General features: G+C 47.7%; 2 protein-coding genes across 2 annotated transcripts in view; one reads left to right on the forward strand and one right to left on the reverse strand.

Annotated features, from left to right (window-relative positions):
- The window catches only part of LOC122387208 (SH2B adapter protein 1-like), a 367,382-nt gene that overhangs the window by 211,352 nt on the left and 128,947 nt on the right, over nt 1–27,083 (forward strand). The window contains exon 6 of the mRNA XM_043377161.1: nt 6,712–6,899. Coding sequence (XP_043233096.1) covers nt 6,712–6,899 — 188 coding nt within the window. The remainder of the gene's footprint in view (nt 1–6,711; nt 6,900–27,083) is intronic.
- The window catches only part of LOC122387210, an 85,608-nt gene continuing 83,962 nt past the window's right edge, over nt 25,438–27,083 (reverse strand). The window contains exons 5-8 of the mRNA XM_043377163.1: nt 26,659–26,706; nt 26,244–26,463; nt 25,768–25,891; nt 25,438–25,572 (exon numbers count right to left, since the gene is read on the reverse strand). Coding sequence (XP_043233098.1) covers nt 25,770–25,891; nt 26,244–26,463; nt 26,659–26,706 — 390 coding nt within the window. The 3' untranslated portion in view covers nt 25,438–25,572; nt 25,768–25,769. The remainder of the gene's footprint in view (nt 25,573–25,767; nt 25,892–26,243; nt 26,464–26,658; nt 26,707–27,083) is intronic.

The following is a 27,083-nucleotide window of genomic DNA, read 5'->3' on the forward strand; positions in this document are numbered from 1 at the left end:
CGTTAAACGCCCCCAGCCGATAACTCGAGAACCAATAGGCGCAGCGAAACGCACTAGGCGGCAAACGAAAGAGCGCGACGAGACGCTTCAGATGAGTACTTTAAAGTTGAATTTTGAGGTCACAGGTCGGGTCTAGGTCAGGTCAAACACCTGAAATCGGGCTTTCAGTAGCATGGACTTCAGGACTTTGCAATGGGCGCCTCTCGTCACAAACTCTGTCAAAACCGTGCACAATCCATCATATAAAGCCTACAAGAGTGTCAGCTCCATGTAGGGGTCAGTCAAGCATAGGTCAGGGTCAAGGTCAGGTCAACCGGGTAGGCACATATCCCCGAAAATCAAAACTGATATTCGCAGCCTGTGACACATGTTTAATGGGTAATTTGGGGCGTAGAACACGATGGTGACATTCATTTTATCATATGTGTACGTGTTTGGCTCAAAAAGTCCAATTTAAGAAATGCATGTATCATGGTCGTGAAGTGGTGACGAGAAATTGCCAAGATTCAGTTCAAGATTTTGGAAAATGCGGAACGATAATCAATAATCGAAGATAGCCATTTGATTGTTCATGGTATTGGCAGTCTAATGGCGTTTACGGCATGTCTGTATGTCTATTCTGTGATTTTGTATGATTTTTTGAACATTAGCCGTTTTTGGTCGAAAACTCAGAAATCATGACGTCACTAAAACCTCGATATTTCAAAAAATTTTCCGACCGATTTTTTTGAAACTTTGGCACAATAAACTTCAATCAATTCCCTACAGGTACCCAAAATATGGCGCGCCTGCGGCGCGCCGTTTTTATGCTATGGCCCGGCGAAAAAAGTGGGGGCGTTTAACGCCCCCCCCCCAGCAACTCGCGGGTTAATTTATGGTTTCAAATATGATTTTATGTAAAATAATTGATATGAAACAGCCGTCTGTTAAGTTATAACCCAATCTCACCACACGAAAGTGGCAGAAATGACAATGATCAGCTGACGCATTTTTCTTGGCCGAAGTCAGAGCGCGCGGCCCGACGCACCACCACAACTCCACAAAGTATGAGCAGAGGCCACCTAACAGGCGTGTTCTAAACCGCAGGAGATGATGATGAACGGGTTTATCGAAACTTGATTGGATGAGCCTATCGGTAATAGCGATTTTAGTGTGTGCATTTATTGTTCATAGTGGTGTGAAATGCGGTTGGGGTACGACGACAACCCGTCGGGGTGAATTTCGCACTGGGGTACTCAAAATTTGAAGAATTTAAGACGTTTCCATGAGTTTTGAAGGTATGGATAAGTTCTAAAAATCCGGTTCTCCTTATCCGGGTCATTAACTCCATATGGTCCAGGAAAGCTGGCACACTACCTTTAATAGCCGTGTCGCCCCCTGACACCGAGATGAATTATGGATTCCACGCAGACACCTTCGTATGTATACTGAGTGCGTAGTCTTTCTTGAAAGTATCCCTTCTCTTCAAGTATCGCCGTCGCTCCCTGGTTTCAGAGTGGAGATGTCAATCGGATACCAACTTTTTGGTATACCGATACCAAACCGATACTGTAGGGGTGCTCAACATCCTAGACCACGTGCTAATGTGCACGAGTCTTTTCGTTAGAAAATTGATGTGTCTTTTTTGGTCGGGATTAAAAAATATACTTTTGCTCGCTCTCGTATACGTTACGATATCTCCCTTACATGGCGCGGTCGTATTAATTAAAGTAAAAGTGTCAATATGGCGAGTGATGACCCCAGTGCCCTGCTACAACTAGCCACAGCGGCTGAAGAGTTTGAGGGGGCCAGCGGCGACATCAATACGCCAGCAGATGACACCACATCAGCTGCAGAGACCTCACCGCTCTTGCTCCTGCAGCAACAGCTAACGGACCTGCGAGCATCGCTCCTCGAATCCCAGGCGCGCGAGGCCCAGCGAGATTCCCTAATGGAGCAGCTGACTCATATCGTGGCTGCCCAAGCGCCGAACACAAGCGCTCCTGATCAGTCATCCTCAAACCGCTCAGTACAGCGAGAAGTCAAAAATGTCAGGCCACCGACCGGCACGTACGAGATGTCCTCCGTGGAATACCGCACGTTCTGCCGTGACTGGCGTGACTACCAGCGTCTTACACAGGACTGTAATTCAGCCACCGTGACGCACATACGTCTGATGTGTGACGCACAGCTACGGCAGGCCATCGATACTATTCATGGCGATAAATGGCAGAGCTACAGCGTCGACCAGGCACTGCAGGAAATCGGCAACATCACCAAACACAGTAGCAACCCAGCTGTGGCTCGCAAACGTTTCCACGCGCTAGCACAGACGCCAACTGAACCAATCAGAGAGTTCGTCGTCCGGTGTAAGCAAACTGCCGCCGACTGCCGCTTCACGTGTCCATCCTGTAACAGCGACCTTACCGACTGGATGCTGACTGACCAGATCACCTGCGGCGTCCAGAGCGAGGCGCTACAGCAGGAGCTTCTACTGAAGCACAGCAGCTTCTCCAGCTTCGAGGCGCTGCGTTCGTACTGTGAAGCGCATGAGTCAGCATATAGAGACAAACATGAGTTGTCGATGGCTTCCGCCACTTCTGTAGCTGCGGCCGTAGCTCCAGTCGACACCGCTGAGGACATCGAACAGCCGGATCCAGATCAAGCACCCGAGCTTGCCGCCAGGATGTCCGCTCACACCCGGCAGAAGCAGGGCAAATCCCACCAGCCGGCAGCCCCATGCTCCTTCTGTGGGCGCGCTGCACACACCAAGGGTCGACAAGGCTGTCCGGCGCACGACAAATTCTGCACCCAGTGCGGTAAGAAAGGCCACTTCAGCACTGTGTGTCGAAGCAAGACAACGCTCAGCTCGGTGCGCGTTGAGCCTAACGTCGTAGCTGGTGTCGGGCGCGGACTTCCTCGCCTGCAGCTCACTGTGATTCACCCCGGCAGCCGCAAGTCGCGTGTTCTCAGCGCCATCGCCGACACCGGTGCTGAAGTCTCCGTCATGGGTCGCTCACATCTAACACAGCTGGGACTCAGCCCCAAACACTTAAAGAAGACGCCAAGACGTCTGCAGCATGCAGCCGGTGGTGGTCTGCAAGTGCTTGGCACCATCCGGATGCGGCTTTGCCTTCAAGACAGGCAAATCACAGAAGACATATTTGTGGTAGCGGGCGTCAGTGACATGTTCCTCTCGCTATCAGCATGTAGGAATCTGAGCATCGTACATGCCCACTTTCCGTGTCACCAGATCGGCGCCATCTCTGGCGCTGATCATCCTCCTGAAGGCGCCGACATGACCACAGACAGGCCCCACCACCTGCCTGATCGTCCAAACCAGCTCCCATTTCCACCCACGGAGGGAAACATACCAAAGCTGGAGGCCTGGCTGAAGGAGCACTTCTCGGACAGCACCTTCAACACCACGTGTCAGCCGCTCCCGGCCATGTCGGGGCCGCCACACCACATCCACCTGAAGGATGGAGCTGAGCCGTTCGTCGCTCACACACCCATTCCAATTCCACATCACTGGAAGAAAGAGGTCAAGCGTCAGCTGGATGACGATGTCGCCAGGGGTATCCTGAGACCAGTTCCTGCCGGAGAGCCATCGGAGTGGTGCTTCAGGATGGTCACTGTACCGAAAAAAGGACGGCAAACCGAGGAGAACGGTGGATTTCCAGCCCGGTAACAAAGCATGTCTCCGCGAGACTCACCATACCCCTCCACCATTCGACATGGTAAGCAGCATCCCCCCAAAAAGCTACAAGACGGTTCTAGACGCCTTTAATGGGTATCACCAAGTGATGCTAGACGAGGAAAGTCGCAAACTGACAACATTCATCACTGAGTACGGCCGATATCAGTATCTGCGTACACCGCAGGGTCACTGTTCAGCTGGTGACGCCTACACAAAAAGATATGATGACATAGTCGCTGGTGTGGAAAGACAGTGTAAATGCATCGACGACACTCTGCTGTACGATGCAGATATCAAACAAGCGTTCTTCCACACATTCGACTACCTCACGCTGTGTGGCAGAAACGGTGTGACATTGAACCCCGACAAGTTCAAGTTCTGTCGTCGTGATGTCGAGTTCGTCGGCTATTTCCTAGGATGGGAAGACTACAAGCCAACAGGCGACAAGCTGTCAGCCATAAAGAACTTCCCTATGCCGGAGCAGCCATCCATCACAGACATCAGATCCTGGTTTGGGCTGGTGAACCAGCTCGCGCCGTTCATGGCCGTCTCACCCCTGATGGAACCATTCAGAGACCTTCTGAAGCCTGGAGCCTCCAAGAAAGTCTACTGGGATCAGAATCTCCAGACGATCTTGAACAAAACCAAAGAAGCCATATGCAGTATGGCGGCAAATGGACTCGCCTACTTCGACCGGTCCCGGCCAACCGCCGTGGTGACCGACTGGTCCAGAAATGGAATTGGCTTCGTGATCCTCCAGCAGCACTGCAGCTGTGCCAAACATCAAGCGCCGTTCTGCTGTACAGGGGGCTGGAAGCTGGCCCTCTGTGGTAGCCGCCATCTGTCTTCGGCGGAATCAAACTACTCAGCGGTGGAAGGCGAGGCACTGGCCGTGGCGTGGTGCTTCAAGAAGGCCAGGCTGTTCCTCCTCGGTAATCCGGGCTTCCTTCTTCTCGTGGACCACCGGCCGCTGGTGAAAATCCTTGGCAACAGAGCCCTCGGTGACATATCAAACCCAAGGCTGCTTCGTCTCAAGGAGAAGACGCTGCTGTTCGACTATCGGATCAAGCACTTGCCTGGGAAGCAGAATCTGGCCGCAGACACGCTCTCGAGGTACCCAGTCGGCGCTCTAGAACCAGACAAGGATGACACGGACGTTAGTGAGGATCTGGAGGCCCTGGGCGCCATTGTGTCAGCATTAACGGCCACCTCAGAAGACGTCATAGCCATGGATCCCCAACATGTCAAAGACGCTGCGCAGTCTGACGAGCAGTATCAGCTGCTGTCTCAGAAGGTATCGTCAGACAGTTTCGCCAATACTCGGGCCCAAGAAGACCCACTAGTGCGAGACTTCTACAATGTCCGAGACCGTCTGTGCATAGCCGACGACCTTTTGATGTACGGCGTAGACGAAAAGGACCTGAGACTGGTTATTCCCAGGAACCTCCGCCGTCAGATCATCAAAAACCTGCACTCTGCGCATCAAGGCTCATCTTCCATGCTGGCACGAGCTAGACAGGTTGTTTACTGGCCCGGCATGGAACATGACGTCCAAGACCATGCCCGGCACTGTGAGCAGTGCCGTCGCCACGCGCCGTCTCAGCAAAGAGAACCACTGCTTCCCTCCCCAGCCCCAGACTACCCGTTCCAGCAAGTGGTCGCCGACATGTTTGAGCTCAACGGAAACATGTACCTGAGCTACGCTGACCGGCTGACAGGCTGGCTGGAAGTTCACCATTTTCGCTCAGCTGTGACGTCAGAAGCGCTCTGCGGCGTATTCCGCCAGCTGTTCCACAGATGGGGCGCACCTCAAGAGCTGTCGTCTGATGGCGGACCCAACCTGTCAGGGCGGCCCTTCCAGCTGTTCCTGCGCAGGTGGGGCGTCCGGTGGCGCCTCTCGTCAGCCCACTTCCCTCAGTCGAACGGCCGAGCTGAGGCCGCCGTTAAGACAGCCAAGCGCATCATACGCGAACACACAGGAAGAGGAGGTCATGTCAACACGGATGAGGCAGCACAGGCGCTGCTGATGTACAGAAATACGCCGCTACGAGACGGCGGTCGGTCCCCGGCACAGCTGGCGCTGGCAGGCACCTCCGCGACAGCATCCCGTCACCGTCACAGCGGTACAAGCTGAGCCCCGAGTGGTGCCGGGATCTCCGCCGACGGGAGCTCTCCATGGTCACCCGCGGCGAGAAAAGCAAGGCCGCTTATGATGTCGGCACGAAGGAGCTCTCCGAAATGTCGGTCGGCGACAGCGTCCTCTGTCAGGACGCCAGAACCAAAGCCTGGGACCGCCGAGGTGTCATCGTAGAAAAGTCTCCGTTCCGAAAGTACTTGGTCAAGATGCAGGGCACTGGCCGCGTGACGATCCGTAATCGGCGTCACCTGAAACTAGACTTACAGAAGTGATGTGCTCGTGAAGTCGGCGTGACTATCCGACTTGGAGGGGGGTTGTAGGGGTGCTCAACATCCTAGACCACGTGCTAATGTGCACGAGTCTTTTCGTTAGAAAATTGATGTGTCTTTTTTGGTCGGGATTAAAAAATATACTTTTGCTCGCTCTCGTATACGTTACGATATCTCCCTTACAGATACCAACTTGGTATTTGGTATTTCAATCCTAATGTACTTGGTATTTTGTTGGTAAAATGTGCCCTCACTTACGTATAAGAAGGCTGAGAAATTGGTAAAAAGTCGGTATTTCCCTCATGTTCTGAAGTTGGTTCGGTATCGGTATATCCTTACGGTTTATGTTGGGATTTGGTTTGGTATCGGTATTCAGATGTTCTGTAACTGACATCACTATTTCAGAGCCCCTGGCTCTTTAGGGTTGACCGCCTGGCCGGCTCTCAAAAGCCAGTGGCTCTCAAGCCAGGGAGCGATAGCGATTCTTGAAGATTAACAATATTTCAAGAGAGACTTCACGTGCAGGGCTCATTTTTTTGCGTTCGCTTATTTTTATTTTACTGGTTTAGTCTTAGTTGAAAATGTCGCCCGTTCTTCTGCTGACCGGCGGCTATCTGGTCGCCCAGGCACGCCGGTGGACGCTTACGGCGAGCTGCACCAGTTCCCCTGGTTTCATGGTACGCTGGCGCGCTCCGATGCCGCCCAGCTGGTCCTGCAAGAGCGCCAGCGCGGACACGGCACCTTCCTAGTGCGACAGTCGGAAACGCGCGTTGGAGATTACGTGCTGACCTTCAACTACCAGGGACGACCCAAGGTGGGCCGCTGCAGTGGGCGTCGGTGGGAGTGGTCGGCGGCGGGTTTGGAAGAAACTAGAAATGGTAAAAAGAAATGGTTAATAGGGGTGCTGTGCTTGGTAGAGATGGTCAGTGGCGGGGCTGGTGAAGATACGGCTGGTGGAATATTCAGATATACGGGGCTGGTGCTGTTTTAGTCAGTATTTATTTGTCACGTATCATGGTCACAATCGGTTGTTCAGAAGGTTTTCAAACGAATACAACACCGCTCTTGCAAATCTAACAATTGTTTTCGTTCAATCTAATCAACAATGCATTCAATCAAATAATGCAACGATTATCATTCCTAAGCAAACTACATGTTTTTTTTTTTTCATTTTGCGTTGTGCAAATCACAGCATATACTTAACATGGCATTGCAGTTTTGTTTCACTTTGAAGCAAACGTGTTGCTCATGATATAGTTATTCATTATTTTGTCGAAAAAGGATGGGAAAATGGCACGTGCGAGCGAGGTTTAAGTGAATAGTGACTAAGGGCAACAAATCTTTTAGAAAATTACGTTGCTCGCCTAATCGATCATGACAAGATCATTAGCCCTCAGTCGTTCGGTTAGTTCGCCACCGACCACTTGTTGGGAAAGGGGGGGGGGGGGTAAATGTCCCCAGCCAATAACTCGAAAACTCATAAGCGCAGCCATAGATAACATGAACTACCTGGATTGGACACTCGTTTTTGGCGCGAAAAATAAGTTGGCCTCTTATTTTTAATGACGGATTTTTAATCGGTATTTTTAGAGGCTGATACCTCAGCAACTGCTGGGTCGATTCGCCTGCGGTCTTTTTTGTTGGGTAGCTCCATCCTTTCTGCCCCGCAATTCACTTATCGTGATGCATTCAGGTGACCGTCGTGGCACGTGGCACGTGAAAAGTCGGGGTGTTCAAGTCGTTCTGCTAAGGTAACAATTTTGAGAGGCCTATATCTCAGTAACCACTGGGGCGATTGACTTGCGGTAACTTTTGTAGAGTAGCTGTATCCCTTCTAACAAACATTGGATACTCTTGGTGCACGTGAGTGACCCCCGCTGCACGTGCAATGTGCAAAAAACAGAACAGTTGTTAAATTTGTTCCCATTACAATAACTCAGCAACTACTGGGGCGATTTCGCTGAGACTTGGCATTCATGTAGGCAGTAGGCACCCACCGGGCAATGCATATCCGTATGTCATGGTTGGGGTGCTATTGCAAGTGCGCACGTGCAGGGGTCGCTTCCAGATCTCGAGAACGGCTGGACCGATTGCGCTCAAATTTGGTACACGATTAGAGACCGGCGAGAAGGGTGCCGTTCAAAAGTCAGCTGGGACCCATATTGCACGCGCGCACGTGCAGGGTGCGGCTTCCAGTTCTCGAGAACGGCTGGGCCGATTGCGCTCAAATTTGGCACCTCGCAAGAGACCAGTAAATAGAGTGCCGTGCACCGGGGAGGTTGTAGCTCTGCGCGTGCTCACGTGCTCACGTGCACACCCCTCTGTCATATCTCAGAAACGGACTGACCGATTGCAATGAAATTTGGTGTGTGATTGGATGCTGAATGTGTATGAGTTTTTCTAAGTCGATGAAGGTGAGGCAATGCACGTGCGCACGTGCAGGGGTCGCCTCCAGATCTCGAGAACGGCTGGACCGATTGCGCTCAAATTTGTCACACGATTAGAGACCGGCGAGAATGTTGCCTTACCAAAGTCAGTTGGGACCCATATTGCACGTGCGCACGTGCAAGGTGCCGCTCCCACATCTGAAGAACGACTGTGTCGATTGCAATCATATTTGGTACATCGCAAGAGACCAGTTGGTAGGGTGCCGTGCACCGAGGAGCCTGTAGCTCTGCGCGTGCTCACGTGCGCACGTGCACACCCATCCGTCATATCTCAGGAACGGACGGACCGATTACAATGAAATTTTGTGTGTGATTGGATGCTGACCGTGTATGAGTTTTTCTAAGTCGACGAAGGTGTGATAATGCACGTGCGCACGTGGGCACGTGCACATCGCACACCCCATATTTACAGCTAAAAACGAACAAGCCGATCTCAGTAAAAGCTGGTGTGCGATTCGGAAATAACAAAGTGCATTAATTGTGTGCTCCAGCACTGAATATGCATGTGCCGGTGCGCAAGTGCACACCCAACATAAACAGCTTAAAAACTGGAAGGCCGATTTCGATCAAATTTGCCGTGCGATTAGGGGATAAGATAACAAAGTGCATTGACTGTGAGCATCATAATGGGTGTGAGTATGCAAATATGAAGGTGCACAACCCATTTTTAGAGCTGAAAAACGGGCAGAGGCTGGTGGTGATCAGATTCGGGTCATAATCGATAGCGTAACTCGCTCAGATTGGGGATTTCGGTCAGGTCAGGTATATACCTGACCTGACCGTACCCAGCCTGAGTGAGCTACGCTATCGATTATGAACCGGATCTTATCACCACCAGCGTGCTCGTTTTTCAGCTCTAAAAATTGGGTTGTGCATATTCACACTTATTCTGATGCACACAGTCAATGCAATTTGTTGTCTTAGGTATCCCCTAATCGCCCGGCAAATTTGATCGAAATCGGCCTTCCAGTTTTTAAGCTGTTAATGTTGGGTGTGCTCGTGCACGTGCGCACGTGCATTAGCACACCTTCGCGACCTAGAAAAACATAGGCGTAGGAACAGGGGGGGGGGGGGGGCAGGTGGGCAAGTGCCCACCCACTTTTCGAGGTGGGGGGGGGGGCAACCATGTGTTTTGGCCCACCCACTTTTTACTCGAGGCCCCTCGTCTCGATTTGAGAGGACGTCGTCACCTTCCAGAATAAACAAACTCGGTAAAAATAAGTTCCACGAATCCCCACGCACGGACTCTAAGGGGCCGTGATGGATCCAAGGAGGCCCTCTGTTCATACTTGTCAGTCGAAGCCCCTGAGACTGATGGCCTGAGAGGCCCTAGTGGATCTGAGGAGGCCCCAATATCCACACTGGTCTGGGGAGGCCCCTGACACTGGCGGTCTGGGAGGCCCCTCTATCCACACTAGTCAGAGGTCTGAGACTAGTGGTCTGGGAGGCCCCTCCATCCACACTAGTCAGAATAGGCCCCTGACACTGGTGGTCTAGCCGAGGCCCCCTACCCTCACTAGTCATAGGAGGCCCCTCTATCCTCAATAGTCAGAAGAGGCCCCTGAGACTGATGGTCTGGGATGCCTATCCATCTACACTGTAGTCAGAGGAGGCCCCTGAGACTGATGACCTGAGAGGCCCTTATAATCACCAGGCAGAAGAGGCCCATGAGACTGATGGACTGAGAGGCCCTTCTATTCATTCTGGCCACAGGAGACCCCCAAAACTTTCGGTCTGGGAGGTCCCTCAATCCGGCACCAGTCAGAAGAGTCCCCTGAGACTGATGGCCTGGGAAGCCCTTATATTCACACTAGGCAGAGGAGGCCCCTGAGACTGATGGTATGAGAGGCCCTCATATTCACACCAGTCAGAAGAAGCCCCCGAGGCTGATGGCTGTGAGGCCCTTCTGTTCATATAACTGGCCACTGGAGGCCCCTGAAACCAGTGGTCTGGGAGGGCCCTCTATCCACACTAGTCAGAAGAGGTCCCTGAGACCGATGGTCTGAGAGGCTCTTATATTCATACTGGCCACAAGAGGCCCCTGAGACTGATGGTCAGAGAGGTCCACTCCTAATGAATCTGAGGGGGCCCTCTATCCACATTTACACTTTTCTAGGGAGGCCCGCGAGACTGATGGTCTGAGAGGCCCTTTTATTTATACTGTCCACAGGAGCCCCCTGAGATTAATGGTCTGAGAGGCTCTTCTATTTATACTAACCAGAGGAGGCCCCTAGGATTGATGGTCTAACAGGCCCTTCTATTCATACTAGCCAGAGGAGGCCCATGAGACTGATGGTCTGAGAGGCCCTTCTATTCAAACTATATATAGTGTCTCTTAGGGCCCTATATCGGTGGCTCTGCGGGCCCCACACCGGCGCCTCTGTGGGCCACCACACCTATGCATCTCAAGGCTCTATAGGTATATGTTGCAGGCACTTTGGAAAATCAGTCATTTTGTAAAATGCCTAGGCATTTTGCAAAATGCCTGATTTTCCAGGCTTTTTTGCAAAAAGCCTAGGCATTTTACAAAATGACTGACTCTCCAGTCATTTTGCAAAATGCCTAGGCATTTTACAAAATACCTAGCCATTTTACAAAATGACTGAGCAGCATGTTGTAGATACGAGTACCTAATTATATACGTTTTGGTAGCGTGTAGGTGGACCGAGGAGTCCAGCATTATGTCCAGCAGTGGGAAGTCCATACCTACCTCTATTTTGAGAAGTGCAGGCCCGCGACATTTCCAACCCCCACGTCAGCGACGCTGCTGGATTTAAAACGATCGATCTGGAGCGTCAACAAACGACTTCAAATTCGAACGTGTTTTTAATGTCCAAATACATAATGCAGTTTTGTCCGTAATGGCACAATCAAACAAAGACTACACTCATTCGTTTACATGTAATTGTACATCAACCGGGCCTGCCTATTGACTAGGCTGCCTATTGACTAGGGCCGGTCTCCGTTTGGTTTTGTTAGGTCTAGTTTCAGGCAGAACATGAACGGCGTTGATGTACTTGGGAGTTTTTACAGCGTTAACTAAACAATGCTTTATGCTACAGCCGAGTCTGCAACTCATCCTGGTCGTTACTCAGCATTGTCGTCATCACAGAACTTCAAATCGATCAGCTACAGGCTGAACACGTACCTATAGGGTATAGGAAGACGTCCAAAAACTGTTGGCCATAGTACTCTACGTTCCATGCTGGTCAGGCATTTTGCAAAATGCCTAGTCATTTTGTAAAATGGCTAGCCATTTTGAAAAAAAGCCTGGTTGCGTTCAGTCATTTTTCAAACAGCCGTCTTTTTGTAAAATGCCTTTACAAAATGACTGATTTTCTAAAGTGCCTGCAACATATACATCTGAAGGACCCACACCGACACCTTTCAGGGCCCCACACCAGTATCTCGGAGGCCGGAGCTCTGAAGGCCCCACACCGGTGACTCTGACGACTCACCGGCTCCTGAGAGCACCATGTTGATGTCTAACGGCTCCACAAGGCCACTGAAGGCACCACACACGCTCTCACTGAGCTCTAATGTCCATGTACCGGCCTCTGAGGGATTTAAGCCAGCGCATTCATGCAATTTGTTGTCTTATCCCCTAATCGCCCGGCAAATTTGATCGAAATCGGCCTTCCAGTTTTTAAGCTGTTAATGTTGGGTGTGCTCGTGCACGTGCGCACGTGCATTAGCACACCTTCGCGACCTAGAAAAACATAGGTGTAGGAACAGCTGTTTGAAATCCACTCACTCAATTTCCTTCACAAAATACGCTGCACTGGGGAGCCGGAGACTATATCCTCTCAAATCCTGACCAACTCTTCCCTGCGCTCACGCTCGACAAGGCGGGACACTGATCTGGCTCTCCCGCGCGTGAGGACCGAAGCAGGGAGGCGCCGTCTGCTCTACAGCATCGCCCAGTTATATAATCGCCTGCCCCATGATTTTAGGAGCCTCTCTATGGGAAGTTCTAAACGCTCTGTTTCCGAGTGGGTTTTACGTATTTAGGGATGAGTGAATCGTTCGATATGTTTACTGAGTGCTGTGATTTGGGTGCATTTTAACTCGTTTTCCCCTTTTAACTCAGACGCGACACTCAGAATAGCCATTTTAATATGGAGAGTGTTTTAATTGTCAATACAATACAATACAATACAACAGGGGGGGGGGGCAGGTGGGCAAGTGCCCACCCACTTTTCGAGGTGGGGGGGGGGGCAACCATGTGTTTTGGCCCACCCACTTTTTACTCGAGGCCCCTCGTCTCGATTTGAGAGGACGTCGTCACCTTCCAGAATAAACAAACTCGGTAAAAATAAGTTCCACGAATCGTCACGCACGGACTCTAAGGGGCCGTGATGGATCCAAGGAGATCCCAGTTGTTCCTAGCGACTTTATTTGGAAGCAATAGTTTGACAGCTGAAAGTGCGGCACTTGTTGCGCGCCAAGCAGCATATACCACCGCGTGCTACAAAACGTTTTAGTCAAACATTTAAAAATCGTTAGATATCTGCGCTGACGTCACACATTCAGAGGGGTATTCCTATGCATTAGCCCCTCTGAATCAAAATGCTGCAATTTTGAAATTCAAGATTTCTGATTTAAGGCATTTCTCGATGTTGTGAGTGCCGAAACCGGTAATTGTGAGCCAGGGACCCCATTTTGGCTATCTCAACTCAAATCTATTGTTAAGGTGGGAGGGTCCCTTTAACTCCTTGCAAGGGCTTATGTAGGCATGCGTTGCTCATCAGGCTTCAGGCCCAAATGAGGCCAGATACACAACCACTTAACCTATGATGCTTCATGAGCTTGAGAACCTTTAGCCCATTGCAATGTGCTTTTGGCTATATGTTTAAACTAAAAACAACTTATTATATACTATTTGGTTGCATTTCATTGAAAATATCCACGGCCGGCTGACGGCTGGCTGCCCATAGTTTGCCACAGCTGTGGGCGGCTGTGGCTGTGGAGCCACGGCTGCGGGGCGGCTAGGCCGTGGAAAATTGCAGCCGTACAGAACTCTACTTGACAGGGTGGCCCACCCACTTTTCATGACGTTTCTACGCCCGTGTAGAAAAACTCAGAAAAACTCATACACGGTCAGCATCCAATCACACACAAAATTTCATTGTAATCGGCCCGTCCGTTCCTGAGATATGACGGATGCGTGTGCACGTGCGCACTTGAGCACGCGCAGAGCTACAGGCTCCTCGGTGCACGGCACCCTACCAACTGTTTTTTTTTATTTTGACTTTATGTCCTGTTCACTTTTATCTTTCGACTTTTGTCCTTTTTACTTTTTGACAATTTGACTTTTTGCCGTTTTTACTTTTTGTCTTTTGACCTTATGTCCATTTGACTTTTTGACTTTTGACTTCTATGCTAGTTGACTTTTTGTTCATTGACTTTTTGGCAATTTCACTTTTTATCTTTTGACGTTTTATCCTTTTTGACTTTTTGCCTTTTGACTTTCCTCTTTGTTGACCTTTTACCTGTTGACTTATAAGATTTTTGACTTCTTGCTTTTGACGTAATGTCTGTTGACTAACCTTCCTTTTACCTTTTATCATTTGACTTTTTGTCCGGAACCCCAGCCGAACGGTCTCGCCTGGTCACACGGACCGCTCAGCCAATCAGAAGCCAGGGCCAAGGCCGCCCGGCCGGCGTGGGACTGGGCGGCGCGCGCGCGAGCCACTTCAGTTGGTGACATACCAGGGAAATAAGCTAAAATTAGAGCGCTCTATTTATTGCTCCTGCCCCATGTTGAAGAGATACCCATAAAAGCGTGATCTTTTATCGGCCCTTACGCAGCAAGGCATACTTCTCAGACCGGTGAATGGTATCAATAGAAAGAGAATGCGTCAAATATTAACATGATTTAATTAAAATAAAATTAAAATGTTAATTAAGCGTGGAAATTAGTCTCAAACATAAGCTAATTACTGCTCCTACCTCGGCGGCGGCGCTCCCCGCAGTCGGCGGAGAAGCTAAAATAAGAGCCACCATCCTCCTCCATAAGTCAATTTTAGAGCGGCCGAGTGGGCCAATGCGGGGCCACCACACTGAGATAAGACGTGGCTAGCAATTTCAAACCGCCATAGAAATCAACAACTTAAGACGTACAATATGGGATGATTACTCTGAAGCCGGAGTTCGCCATCAGACCGCAATGCATGTTGCTAGGTTGCTGCAATTACAACGAACATACGAATACTGCCTTCATTTGTAGACGTTTGTTTTAAGGCGGTCTTTGACGTACAAGGGGGCATACCTGTCGACAACTTGAGTTTCTCCGAATTTCAAAAACTCCCAGAATTTCAATTCCTTATGCACTGTTGTAGGTACAGCTATGTTCACAAGTTTTCGTTTCCTCCTGTTCTAAAAAGGATGATATTTGTCGATTTCGTGTGTCGCTGATAGGAGGGGGCGTTTAATAATCAGGCCCAATGCTTTCTGCATCCGTAAGTACCTTCAAAAGGGAACAACAGTTTCCATTTATTACACTATGGGACATGTCACAAAATGACCACTGGAACATGCATGAAACGGAGCTCATATTCCTAAAAATGTCTACAACCAGTAAAACGTCTTTTGGGCGAAGAACGAGCGAGCGAGATAGTGAGCCCTGCACATGCGGAAGGGGGAGAGGGTAGTTCCAACGGGATTGTGCAAAGCACCCTTCTAACCGGTCGCTAGCGGTGTGCAAAATTTGAACGCAATCGGCCCAGCCATTCCTGAGATCTGGAAGCGGCATTCTGCACGTGCGCACGTGCAAACGGGGTCCAAAATGACTTTTGGACGGCATCCTACTAACCGGTCTCCAGCCGTGTACCAAATGTGAGCGCAATCGGCCCAGCCGTTCTCGAGATCTGGAAACGCCCCCTGCACGTGCGCACGTGCAGTAGCACCCTAACCGCAACACATGGGAATGCATTGCCTGGTGGGTGCCTACCTGTATGCCAAGTTTCAGCGAAATCGCCCCAGTAATTACCGAGTTACTGAAATGGGAACAAATTTGGCACCTCTTCTTTTTGCATTTTGCACGTGCAGTGGGGGTCCCTCACATAGATCAAGAATATCCGACCTTTGGTAGAAGGGATGCAGCTACGCAACAAAAATTACCGCAAGACAATCGCCCAAGCGGCTGCTGAGATATGGGCCCCTCAAAATCACTACTTTTGCAAAACAGCTTGAACACCCTTGACTTTTCACGTGGCACGTGCCACGACGGTCACTGAGATGTGTCAAAAGTAGTCAATTACGGGGTAGAAGGAATGGGGCTACCCAGCAAAAAAGACCGCAGGCCAATCGGTCCAGCGGTTGCTGAGATATAAGCCTCTCAAAAGCTTTACAGGCGGGGCCGGGCCGGGCCGGGCCGCTCATACTGAGATTTTTTCGTTATATTGAAAAGACTCACTTCTTTTCTGACACTATCAGCAAATACTGTCTCAAGTTAGGTGGTTGACAGACAGTCGATGGAGATCTGGGGAGATTGAGTGATGCCAATTCACCACTTAACTGATAATGAGGGCCGAGGGGAGAGAAACATGCAACATGCACAACTGACAAGTTGACAAGTGACAAAACACTACCACTATTGCGCAGTGCACAACAAATTACAGCGGCCAGCCCAAAAATGCTTTTGGTGGCTAATTGCAAAACAAGTCACTAATAAATGTCTTAGGCAGGGCCTCGTCTAACATGTTAACTGGGGGGGGGGGGCAATTGCCTCCCCAGTCGAGCGGATTGCCCCCCCAGTGGCCAACATTTGCCCCCCCCAGTCAAAACGTGAACTTCTCACAAAATTACCTTCTCTGCAATGCGTTTTTGTTAGCAGTCTTTTACGGATTTAACGAGAAGCGTTAAATCATTTGTTCAAAAACTGTTCATGCTCCATGACTACGGGAAAAGCCAGAGTTTTGTGATTTATAGACCTGAGTACTCACTGTGATTCTGTGATTTTGCTACTGTGATTCAAGTAGCAAATTGTCAATTGGCAGCTGCCAGTGACCCAACTCGTGTTTGTGCCCCGCCCCCCCCCCCCCCCTCCCACTCAATCAAACGCCCACGGCCCAACACGGATAAATATGTTTAGCACTGTCTGGTGGGGCAATGTGAGGGGGTAACACATTAATCTTAACTCTCGCCCGTATTAGTGTTTTTCCAGCCGCGAACGTATAGGGGGGGGGGGGCGTTGGACCTTGCCCCTTGCCGTTTCGCCCCTGATCGAGCTAGAGCTTCGCGGAGAAAACCACCGTGTTGCCCGTCACGAGAGGAAGCCGATGATGCCTCATTTTAAGGCCTTAGTCTTCGGTCTAAAGTCGGGAAAATCGCGGGACCTGTTACAACGTGGTAAAGGGTGGCTGCTATTTTTTTCGGGGTGCTGATCACGAATATCATGTTAGTTAATTATCACAGATAATGTCTTCATGCATTTAGGCCAGGTCGGGTCAGGTCAGGTCAAGTCAACCAGTAAGGGTTTTGCCAGGTATTCGTAGTAGGTGGCAACCGCCTCTGGCTCCGACAGCTTCGCAACATGTTACGAAGGCACCAAAACTACTTCGTAAATGTTCAAATGGTTGCTAAATTCGAATTCAGCTCCAAAAACTGGCCTAGAATCATGTAAAACTCGAAAAAGTGAACCGAAGTCATCAAAAGCCAATGACCTGACCTGACCTCGCGGTGACCTTGACGCCTGCCCTAATGCATGGGAGCAATATCATATTCCATGTTTGAACGCTTGAAACCACGAAAAGACTGCAAACACGCGGCTAATGCGAGCCGACATACGCCGAATCGCGATTCCGGCCAAATATGGTCTCGAAAAGAAGTCACAGGTCAAAGGTCATTACGGTCAGGGTCATGACATTTTCAGAGTAGGTGTAAAATTGACTAACGCGAGGGTACTGAATGTGTCGTCGCGGTCAGCCGCTTTTACGTGAGTTATTCGTGAAAAACCGGGGGGGGTCCGTTCGACCCCCCCCCCCCCTATACGAGCATGGCTCTTTTTTGTTTTTTTTTTGTTTTTTTTTTTTTTTTGTTAAAAAAAATAATGGTCTCAGGGCTGTGACGAAAAACAAGTGGCCTAAATCCGGTGAAAAAACAGGATTTGGGGGTACCCTAGGTTTGGGTCCTTCAGTCTCTGCCCCCCCCCCCCCCCAGTGAAAATTCCTTAGACGAGGCCCTGGTCTTAGGTGCAGCTGAACACTGCACAATGATCACACTGTTCACGCATTGAGTGAGATGCCACAGGTGGTTTGAATCACACTTTGGTACAACTGCAAATTTGAAGTGGTGTCATGAGGTTCATGCCTCCATGATCACAGCACTTTGGTTGTGGTTGGCATAACACTTGTATTCTGCAGAGTTCCACATGAACTGCAGACACCTCATCTGGTGGTCTTCATGTTGCTCAACTTCTTCAGGAGGCAAACGTCGACCACCCAGCGGAAGCATGGTCCTGCAGAAGAAAAGGTAATGCATAAGGTACAAACATTATCTGCTGAAACAGCCCCTTCTGTTGGCTGTTATTAAACTTTTATAATTACATTTGTTGGAGTAAAATACTGCCGGCTGTTCCAAAACCAGAAAATGAAATTATATTGTGGCATAATTCACATACTCAGCTATCAGTGTCAAATAATGAATCTATTTAAAATGTGGCATATTCTATAAAACACACTCACAGAATATTCTACTTCACGTCACAAGGACTCACAATCTTTCTGTTGGGTGTTTGATTGACGCATTAACTTAAGTTTATCTTAGGTTTTATTATTGCAAAAAATTCATATTGCATTTATTGTATTAAAATACTGCCAGCGATAACAAAACAAGAACATGAAACGTCAATGAACAAGCCGCCTTTCCTAAAAATGGGTTGTTTTGAAAAAAAATTAGTTTCTTTTCCGGAAAAGGAGAAATAATTATCAGGTAATTATCAGAAAACCACCCAGCAAGTGGCTGGGTGGTTTCACAGCAAACATAAAGCCAAAACATATACTTATATTTATCTAACAATTGAGCCATTTGACTACTACAAGGATATTTGAGCAAAATAAGAATCCAATTATCCAATGTTGACTTCCTTGCAAAGTTTATGCCTTATTTTATGAAAATGTGTTACTAGAATATGATACTTATCATCGAATATTGTTTAATTTACGATTTATTTCGATCGAAATGCACATCGAGTCCCGCGCCATTTTCGTCGACGATGAATATGATCGCGTCTCATGAAGAGATAACGGGTTTCAATGGTCTTTCAAAGCAATAATTTGATGCAAAAATTGGTAGGAAATAATATAAAGCTGGTTCCAATGGCCATCAACCATTTAAAACACCACAAATACTCACAATTCCGCCCCCACGACCACCCAGCACCGCGCACGCCACACTACTGGCACAATGCCAAAACTGCTGTCACAGCAGAAATTGTTTTTTTTCTCGATTGCATTTGTGGAATTATTTATTAAACAGAAGATGATCTTTCCGAAAAACCGACTGATTTCATATACAGATGTATGGAAAAAAATCCCGGTAAGTTTATTTGTATTGTTTTGTCGATTTTGACATGCTCCTAGTTTGCAGCCATATTTCGATATGTTCTACAGGGAGTTCAGAATTATTTCAGGACCAATCTTTTCCTCGTTCATTTTCCCGTCGACCATGAATTTTTTAGAGCGGAGCAATTAGTTTCCAGGCGGTCCGAGCGGTTTTCGTGAGAAGGGTACAAAAATCGGCGTCGTTTTTAGAGCCTCGACACCAGCTCAACACAGGACCCTATGGGAGGCGGTGAAGAAGCGGGAGCAATAAATAGAGCGCTCTAATTTTAGCTTATTTCCCTGGTGTGTCACCGACTGACTTGGTCGGCGAACGGCGACAATTTTTCAACTTTTTATTTTTGACATAAAAATGCATTTTTTCTAGACCAGCTTTGTCCCAGGAATCTAGTGGAGCCATTTGTTTTCACATGCGATGTTCAGAAGTGCCTCTAATTCACGAAAATGCTCATGACGTCACTATGCCCTATGCATGTTGGAGCTATTTTTTGCAATCTGGGGATCAAAAATTAAGATAGAAAGTTGAAATTTGGAACATCTAATGTTCTAATAGAGCTCTATAACATATATTTCGTTTTTTTTGGAAATTCTCAAAATTTTGGATTTTATAAGCTGTTTTCAAAAAAAATAGATTTTTGAATTTTTAGGGGTAAAAAAACGCATTTTATGGAAAATCCGAGATAGCCATTTTAAAGAACTCGTTGAGCTGCGTCTATTCATATCCTTAATTTGCAATTTGCTTTAAACCTTGATTTTTGGCGGCTTTTTAAACATTTACCACTTTTTGACTGAAAACGTCATGTAGTTACATCACTAACATCGATATATCTCAAAATATTTTTGGAAAATTTAACTTAAACATTACACAGGGGACGTCAAATTGATGGGGGAGAAGGTATGCCAAGTTTCAAGTTGATAGCGTAAGCGGTTCATGGATTATTCAAGAAAAACGGAGGGGGGGGGTCGGATTCGACCCCCCAGGCGGTCGCGGGTTAAGCTGTGCAAAATCGTTTTTTCTTTTAAAGCTTGTTAAAAATGTTAGTTTTAACATGGAAAGTCAATGGGAGCGTCTTTGTTGCTTAATAACTTTTTACGTTGCAGATATATAAAAGTGAAAAGTTAATAGAATATACAACTTGCAATGCTCTTTCCAACGATGTATAGAACGTCACTGCACGATGTGCGGTTTTTAAGAAAGGTTGTAAAAAGCAGGGCTCGACTGCGACTTGAACCCAACCACATTAGAGTATACGAACAGGTGACGGGGATACCTCCCGTGTGCGGACGCGACGCTGATAATCGCTGAATATTAGCAGTCGGCCACCGTGGGGGCGCCTTTGCAAAGCTTATATCTCCACAACCGCTTGACCGATTCACTCGCGGTCTTTTGTGTGGGATAGCCTCTTCCTTTCTTACACGTAGTGTGCTATTCTCGATGCGTATGGGTGACCCCTAATGCTTGTGCCACGTGCAAAACGAAGAGGTGTCAGTTCGGTAACAAGTCTAATAACTCTGTGGTTAGTTTGACGATTTGTGGTTGATACTTGGCATCTGTGTAGGCACCCGCCGTGCAATGCATTTCGAGGTGTCACGGTTGGGGTGCCGCTGCACGTGCGCACGGGCAAGGTGACGCTTCCAGATCTCGAGAACGGCTGGACCGATTGTAATCAAAGCTGGCACACCGTTAGGGATCAGCGAGTAGGGTGCCGTGCACAGGTCAGATGGGACCCATTTGGCACGTGCGCACGTGCAGGCTGACGCTTCCAGATCTCAAGAGCTGCTGGACCTAGTTACTGTGCTCAAATTTGGCATACCGCTAGAGACTGGTTATTAGGGTGCCTTGCACCAGTCAGTTAGTATGTATTTCCATGTGCCACGTTTGGAATGCAGCTGCACGTGCGCACGTGCAGGGTTCGCTTCCAGATCTTGAAATTGGCTGGGTCCATTGAGCTCAAATTTGGTACACCTCTAGAGACCGGCGAATAGGGTGCCGTGCACAAGTCAATTGGGACCCAGGTTGCACCAGCGCGCGTGCAGGGTGCCGCTTCCAGATCTCGAAAACGGCCGGACCGATTGCACTCAAATTTGGCACACCGCTAGAGAGCGGTTAGTAGAGTGCGTGCACGTCAGTTCGTAGCACATCCACTCCGGTCTGCACGTGCAAGGCTCATCCTCTCGTTTGGCGGCGAGCGTTCCCTAGCAAAAAAGTCCTATACAATCCTATAGGACAGTCCTATAGAAATTGTGTAGGACTTTCCGGAATAGTCCTATAGGTATCCTATAGGTATCCTATAGGTATCCTATAGGATACCTATAGGATATCTCTAGGATACCTATAGGATACCTATAGGATACCTATAGGATACCTATAAGACGCATTGTCCTATAGGACTTTTAATATGAATCCTATAGGACTTTGTTGTTGTCCTATAGCCATCCTATAGGACTTTGTGGTTGTCCTATAGCCATCCTATAGGACTTTGTGGTTGTCCTATAGGTATCCTATAGGACTTTGTGGTTGTCCTATAGGCATCCTATAGGACTTTGTGGTTGTCCTATAGGTATCCTATAGGACTTTGTGGTTGTCCTATAGGCATCCTATAGGACTTTGTGGTTGTCCTATAGGTATCCTATAGGACTTTGTGGTTGTCCTATAGGCATCCTATAGGACTTTGTGGTTGTCCTATAGGCATCCTATAGGACTTTGTGGTTGTCCTATAGGTATCCTATAGGACTTTGTGGTTGTCCTATAGGCATCCTATAGGACTTTGTGGTTGTCCTATAGGTATCCTATAGGACTTTGTGGTTGTCCTATAGGTATCCTATAGGACTTTGTGGTTGTCCTATAGGCATACTATAGGACTTTATGACTGTCCTATAGGATTCTTATATGACTTTGTCGGTGTCCTATAGGATTTTGCCGGTGTCCTATAGGACTCGTACGATATTTCTATAGGAATATTCAGGAGTTCTATAGGAATCCTGATCAGGAGTCCTATAGAACTCCTGAATATTCCTATAGAAATATCATGTACGAGTCCTATAGGAGACCGGCAAAATCCTATAGGCCCTATAGGATTTTGCCGGTCTCCTATAGTATAGGGGCATTCCACGATAGATCGACCAAAAATAAATAAAATTTACACCCTCATATTTTATTTTTTGCTTAAAATTTGTCTAATGGGTTGTGATGGGCGGGGAACCCAGCTGTGGCAAGGATTTTTTTCTTCGAACAACGGTTTCCGAGATATAGCCTCGGGCAGTTCCTGGAGGTCACACTGCAACCCTATGTTTGGCGGCTTATAACTCAGAAACTATTGGTTTTCTGTGGTTAAAACTGTATATGGTTCAACTCGCAATCAACCAACAAACGTTTTGGCTATCTCGGATTTTCGATTTTTGAAAATTTTGATCACGTGACATCTTGACCTTTTTTCGAAGAGTGACCTTGATATTATCCCAACTGAAAGTCGCAATTTTGTCTGATGACGATTAAAGCCTTATCAATTGTCATTCATATGCGATAATAAAAAAGTGGCTTTCGGCCTGCGTTGACCTCAGGTCAGGTCATTTTTATGACCTTCCCATTATTACGAGCGGGAGCGACAGCAAGATCTCGAGAACTAAGCAAGATAGCGACAAGTGGTAAACGGCACAAAGTACACATGGATAAGGTCTACAATTTTTACTCAGGTCATTTTCAGGTCAGGTCAAAGATGACGTCACAGGGGTGAAAAGAAAGTCTAAATGGCGGCACTACATATATGAAGTTTTTCTCGAATAACTTTCAAAGTATCCCAGCTAGGAACAAACTAATAGCACCATCGTGATCCCCTCGTCGATCCGCATCTAAACATGTGTATGTTGACCTCAAAAGGTCAAGGTCAAAAGTTGACCTTAGGTCACGTGACCTTAAGGTCATCATACATAGGGTAGACCGGGGCAAGTCGCCCCGCCGAGGTAAAACGCCTCACCGATGTTTCTCGGAACTGGCAGGATTCTGGGGAAACATCATCTCTTCTATAAAACGTGCACTATATGATCATTATATGAGCAGACTGGAAAGAAATTGTGATGACTCTTTCGGGAGATATAGCCAAAAATGTGTTTTTTGAGTGATTTTTATGTTTTGTTGTCAGATTATGTATCATGGGGTTCTTTTATGGTCCACATTAGGTTAACGACTTTTATGTATTTTGAACAACTATTGTCTAACGCTTATCATGCCGGGTTGGTTCGTGTTAAATTATGTCTTGCTGGAGTGCAAGGCGTTGTTCTCTGACCGAACTACGTGATGGGGTAAAACGCCCCAGTAGGTCGCGGTGCAAAAAGCCCCTGGGGCGTTTTACCTCATGTGTTGTTCGGGCTACCCACTTCCTTATGTTCGGTAGCTGGCGAACAGTAAGTTTCTATGCCTTTATGTGTATTTTTCTCAGCAACTGGATGGCAAAGGAAGTATTTTGTTAACATTAGCATTGCAATAATTTATTACTTGGTCTTATGAGGTAGGTGAAAAACCTGCTCATACAATAGTGTCATAGCTGAGCACCCGACAGGATGGAATGCGCTAACTTCAGTGCCGTGCCTCCAGAGGTCTAACGGACCTCTCACATAAGATTTAGCCAACTACCATGTTAAATCTTTAATCTAAAGTATGGGGCTACTTGCCCCAGGCCGTGGGGCGTTTTGCCCTGGGGTTGGGGCAAAATGCCCCATTTGCAGTTGCTTCACAAATCACTTCCTAGCTTGGAGTCCGATCATAAGTGAATCAATTTGAGGGGTGCAATTTAAAGTAAAATGTCCAAAGAACGCATTGAGCACAAATTTGGCCTTCCAGGTGATGTGGGACAAAATTTATGCAGCAAAATAAATTATCTGGGGCGTCTTGCCCCAGGCTACCCTATCATTCGATGGGCCTTGACGAGCTGAACACAATGAGCCTATCCGCGCAGCTGTATCTCAAACCTGTAAGGAGTTATTAGCAAAAAAAAACATTTGGTGACCATTAATGACGTCACATGACCCAAGAGCAACGTCACAGTTGACCAAGAGCAAAAAAGATCTGAAGGTAGTCAAAGTTAGTCGTATATGAAGTCACTCATGGTATATTAGGCAATTCCGACGCGTTTTAGTGTAAAAACAAGGGAGCTGATTTTTCCCCAATTGACTTATAATGGGGTGGTCAAGAAATTGACCTGATCTTAGGTCATCGGTATTGAAATTCAAAACGAACTGGCGCTTGGCGAAAGCAAACACAATGGTGCCTGTTCCACGTCTCTTTCTTTATTAGATCAAAAGGTACAGCCAAAACTATTTTGACTTCCTTTTTACCCCTGTGACGTCATTTTTGACCTGACCTGAAAATGACCTCCGTAAAAATTGTAGACCTTATCCGTGTGAATCCTGTACCGTTTACCGCTTGTCGCTATCTTGCTTTATTCTCGAGATCTCGCGTCGCTCCCGCTCGTGATAATGGACAGGTCATAAAAATGACCTGACCTGAGGTCAACGCACGGCGATAGTCACTTTTTTTATTTGCGCATATGAATGACCATTGATATGGCTTTAATCGTCATCAGACAAAATTGCGACTTTCAGTTGGGAAAATATCAAGGTCACTCTTCGAAAAAAAGGTCAAGAAGTCACGTGATCAAAATTTTCAAAAATCGAAAATCCGAGATAGCCAAAACGTTTGTTGGTTGATTGCAAGTTGAAACATATAAAGTTTTACCATAGAAAACCAATAGTTTCTGAGTTATGAGCCGCCAAACATAGGGTTGCAGCGTGACCTCCAGGAATTGCCTGAGGCTATATCTCGGAAACCGTTGTTCGAAGAAAAAAAATCCTTGGCACAGCTGGCTTCCCCACCCATCACAACCCATTAGACCAATTTTAAGCAAAAAACAAAACATGAGGGTGTACGGCTTTGGTCGATCTATCGTGGAATGCCCCTATAGGACACCGACAAAGTCCTAAAAGAATCCTATAGGACAGTCATAAAATGCAGGCGTGCTTCAACAGCCCTGTATACTAGAAACGCTATCACAACCCTAGACTTAATTGTGATTTAAGAAATACATAAAGGCATGTAGAAACGTCCTTTACAGGTGCAACCCGGTCAAATCATTAGGGCTGCAAAAAGTTAATGTTGTATACCTACATATGTAGTCATATAGATTCACGCAAAAAGTCGTTCATTCGTTTGATCTTACTGCATATCGTTGGATTTCCGGCGGATCACGCCTGAAAATATGCGTAGCAATGACCCATAAGGAATAACAAATGCGGTTGCTTGAACGTCTGATTGCAAAGATAAGGGTAACCAATGACAATCTGTATTTTGTATAAAGCTCATGTAAGCTAAAGCTCATGCTCATGTCATGTAAACCCCATTTTCAAGGCACTAGATGTCAGTGTCCACACACTGGCTGGATCAGCTAGCGGGGCTGTTGCAGCGAGACTGGCGTTTCAGAAGAACCTGAAAAGAAATGGAAAATTACTAACGATGATATTCCATTTCTCATGCACCTGACACACCACCACTGTTTAAACAAGCGAACCTTTTGAGCCCTGCGTTTGATGTTATTGATCGATAAAATTTAGCCCTTGCACCTTTTGTTGTGGCTGAAGATTTAAACGGGCTAAAACAATTTATCAGTGATCAATTACGTACCCTTAAAGAGCGCCCTGACGAGTAGAGCCGGCTCGGCTCCGCACCTTGGCGCAGTTATTACAGACCGCTGTAACCTGCTTCTGCACTTCGCCAGTACTCATGCCCAGCTTACGCTTACAAGCATCTGAAAGGCAAAATGAGGCGTTAAGAATTCGAACAGAAAGTCGTGGAGAGATGGTGCGAATGCAGAGGAGAGGACGGCCGCCCTGGACGTCCTAGCAACCCTTTCACAATGCGCGGCCTAGACGTGGAGAGACTGGTCCGTGAAGAGCGGCACCTGGTCCTAATCTACCCAGAAAAGTGGTCATCGTCTAGACGGACGGGGGCCCCACCAGGCGTGTTTTGCTTTAGCTACCACGCGGAGATGTTCACACTGGTTACGGGCCTAGGGAACCCAACAACACGCACTAAAGATAGCGACCGGAGCACAATGAAACGTAAATAGCATGTCATTGTTCCTGCAAAAGTACACTTACGGATCACGTCGTCCAGCTTCACTCTGTCTAGAGGCCTCTTCGCTGGCTTATTCAGCGACATCGCGTTTGATGGCTTGCCCGTCATCGATGACTTAGCAAGAACCTCCATCCCGAAAACTGACACTAATATCTCCCTCACGGTCTTGTTCTTATTGGGGTGTTTCCACGGAATCGACCGATACGTGGCCAAGGACAGCCTTGTGCCCCCTGGACCAAGTTCCTGAAAAACATCACGTCTTTACTTACGACTCACATTCAGTGTTCAATAGCAGGGTAATCTAGAAATAGGTACAATTAATTGTACCTAGAAACTTAGAAAATAGTGCATGTAGCCAATTAACATGTTGCCAAACGGCTTGCATTGATGCTACGACGCTTCAAGCCGAAACAGTCCTAGATCGAAAACCATACTTACGATGCTCTCGCTGTCCCGGATTCCCGGCCTTGCGTCCGCACTTCTGGGCTGAAAATCAGTCACATTCGGTGTCACCCAACAATGCGAGGAGCACGGCATCGGAATCATTACAACATATATGAGCTTAAACATTGTCAAAAACGGTATGTAACAGGGGCGTCGCCACGGATTTTTGAGTGGGGGGGTCGGGTTTCTAGTCTTCACCCGATGGGTAGGGGTGTTTTTTTTTTGCCACACTTCCCAGTTTTGTGCGTGCGTATGTGTGTGTGTGCGTGTGTAACAAATCGGCGCGCAGCGCCGCCAAATTTGGTATAACCTACTAGGTAGGTATACCTACCTACATCACTTGCGTAAAAATTATCACTGGTCACTTAAGGTCAGGTCGCCATGTCAAGTTCAGCTATACGGTATACTTCTATAAAAAC

This window comes from Amphibalanus amphitrite, unplaced genomic scaffold (genome assembly GCF_019059575.1).
Source record: "Amphibalanus amphitrite isolate SeventyFive unplaced genomic scaffold, NRLGWU_Aamphi_draft 000277F_arrow, whole genome shotgun sequence".
NCBI lineage: Eukaryota > Metazoa > Arthropoda > Thecostraca > Balanomorpha > Balanidae > Amphibalanus > Amphibalanus amphitrite.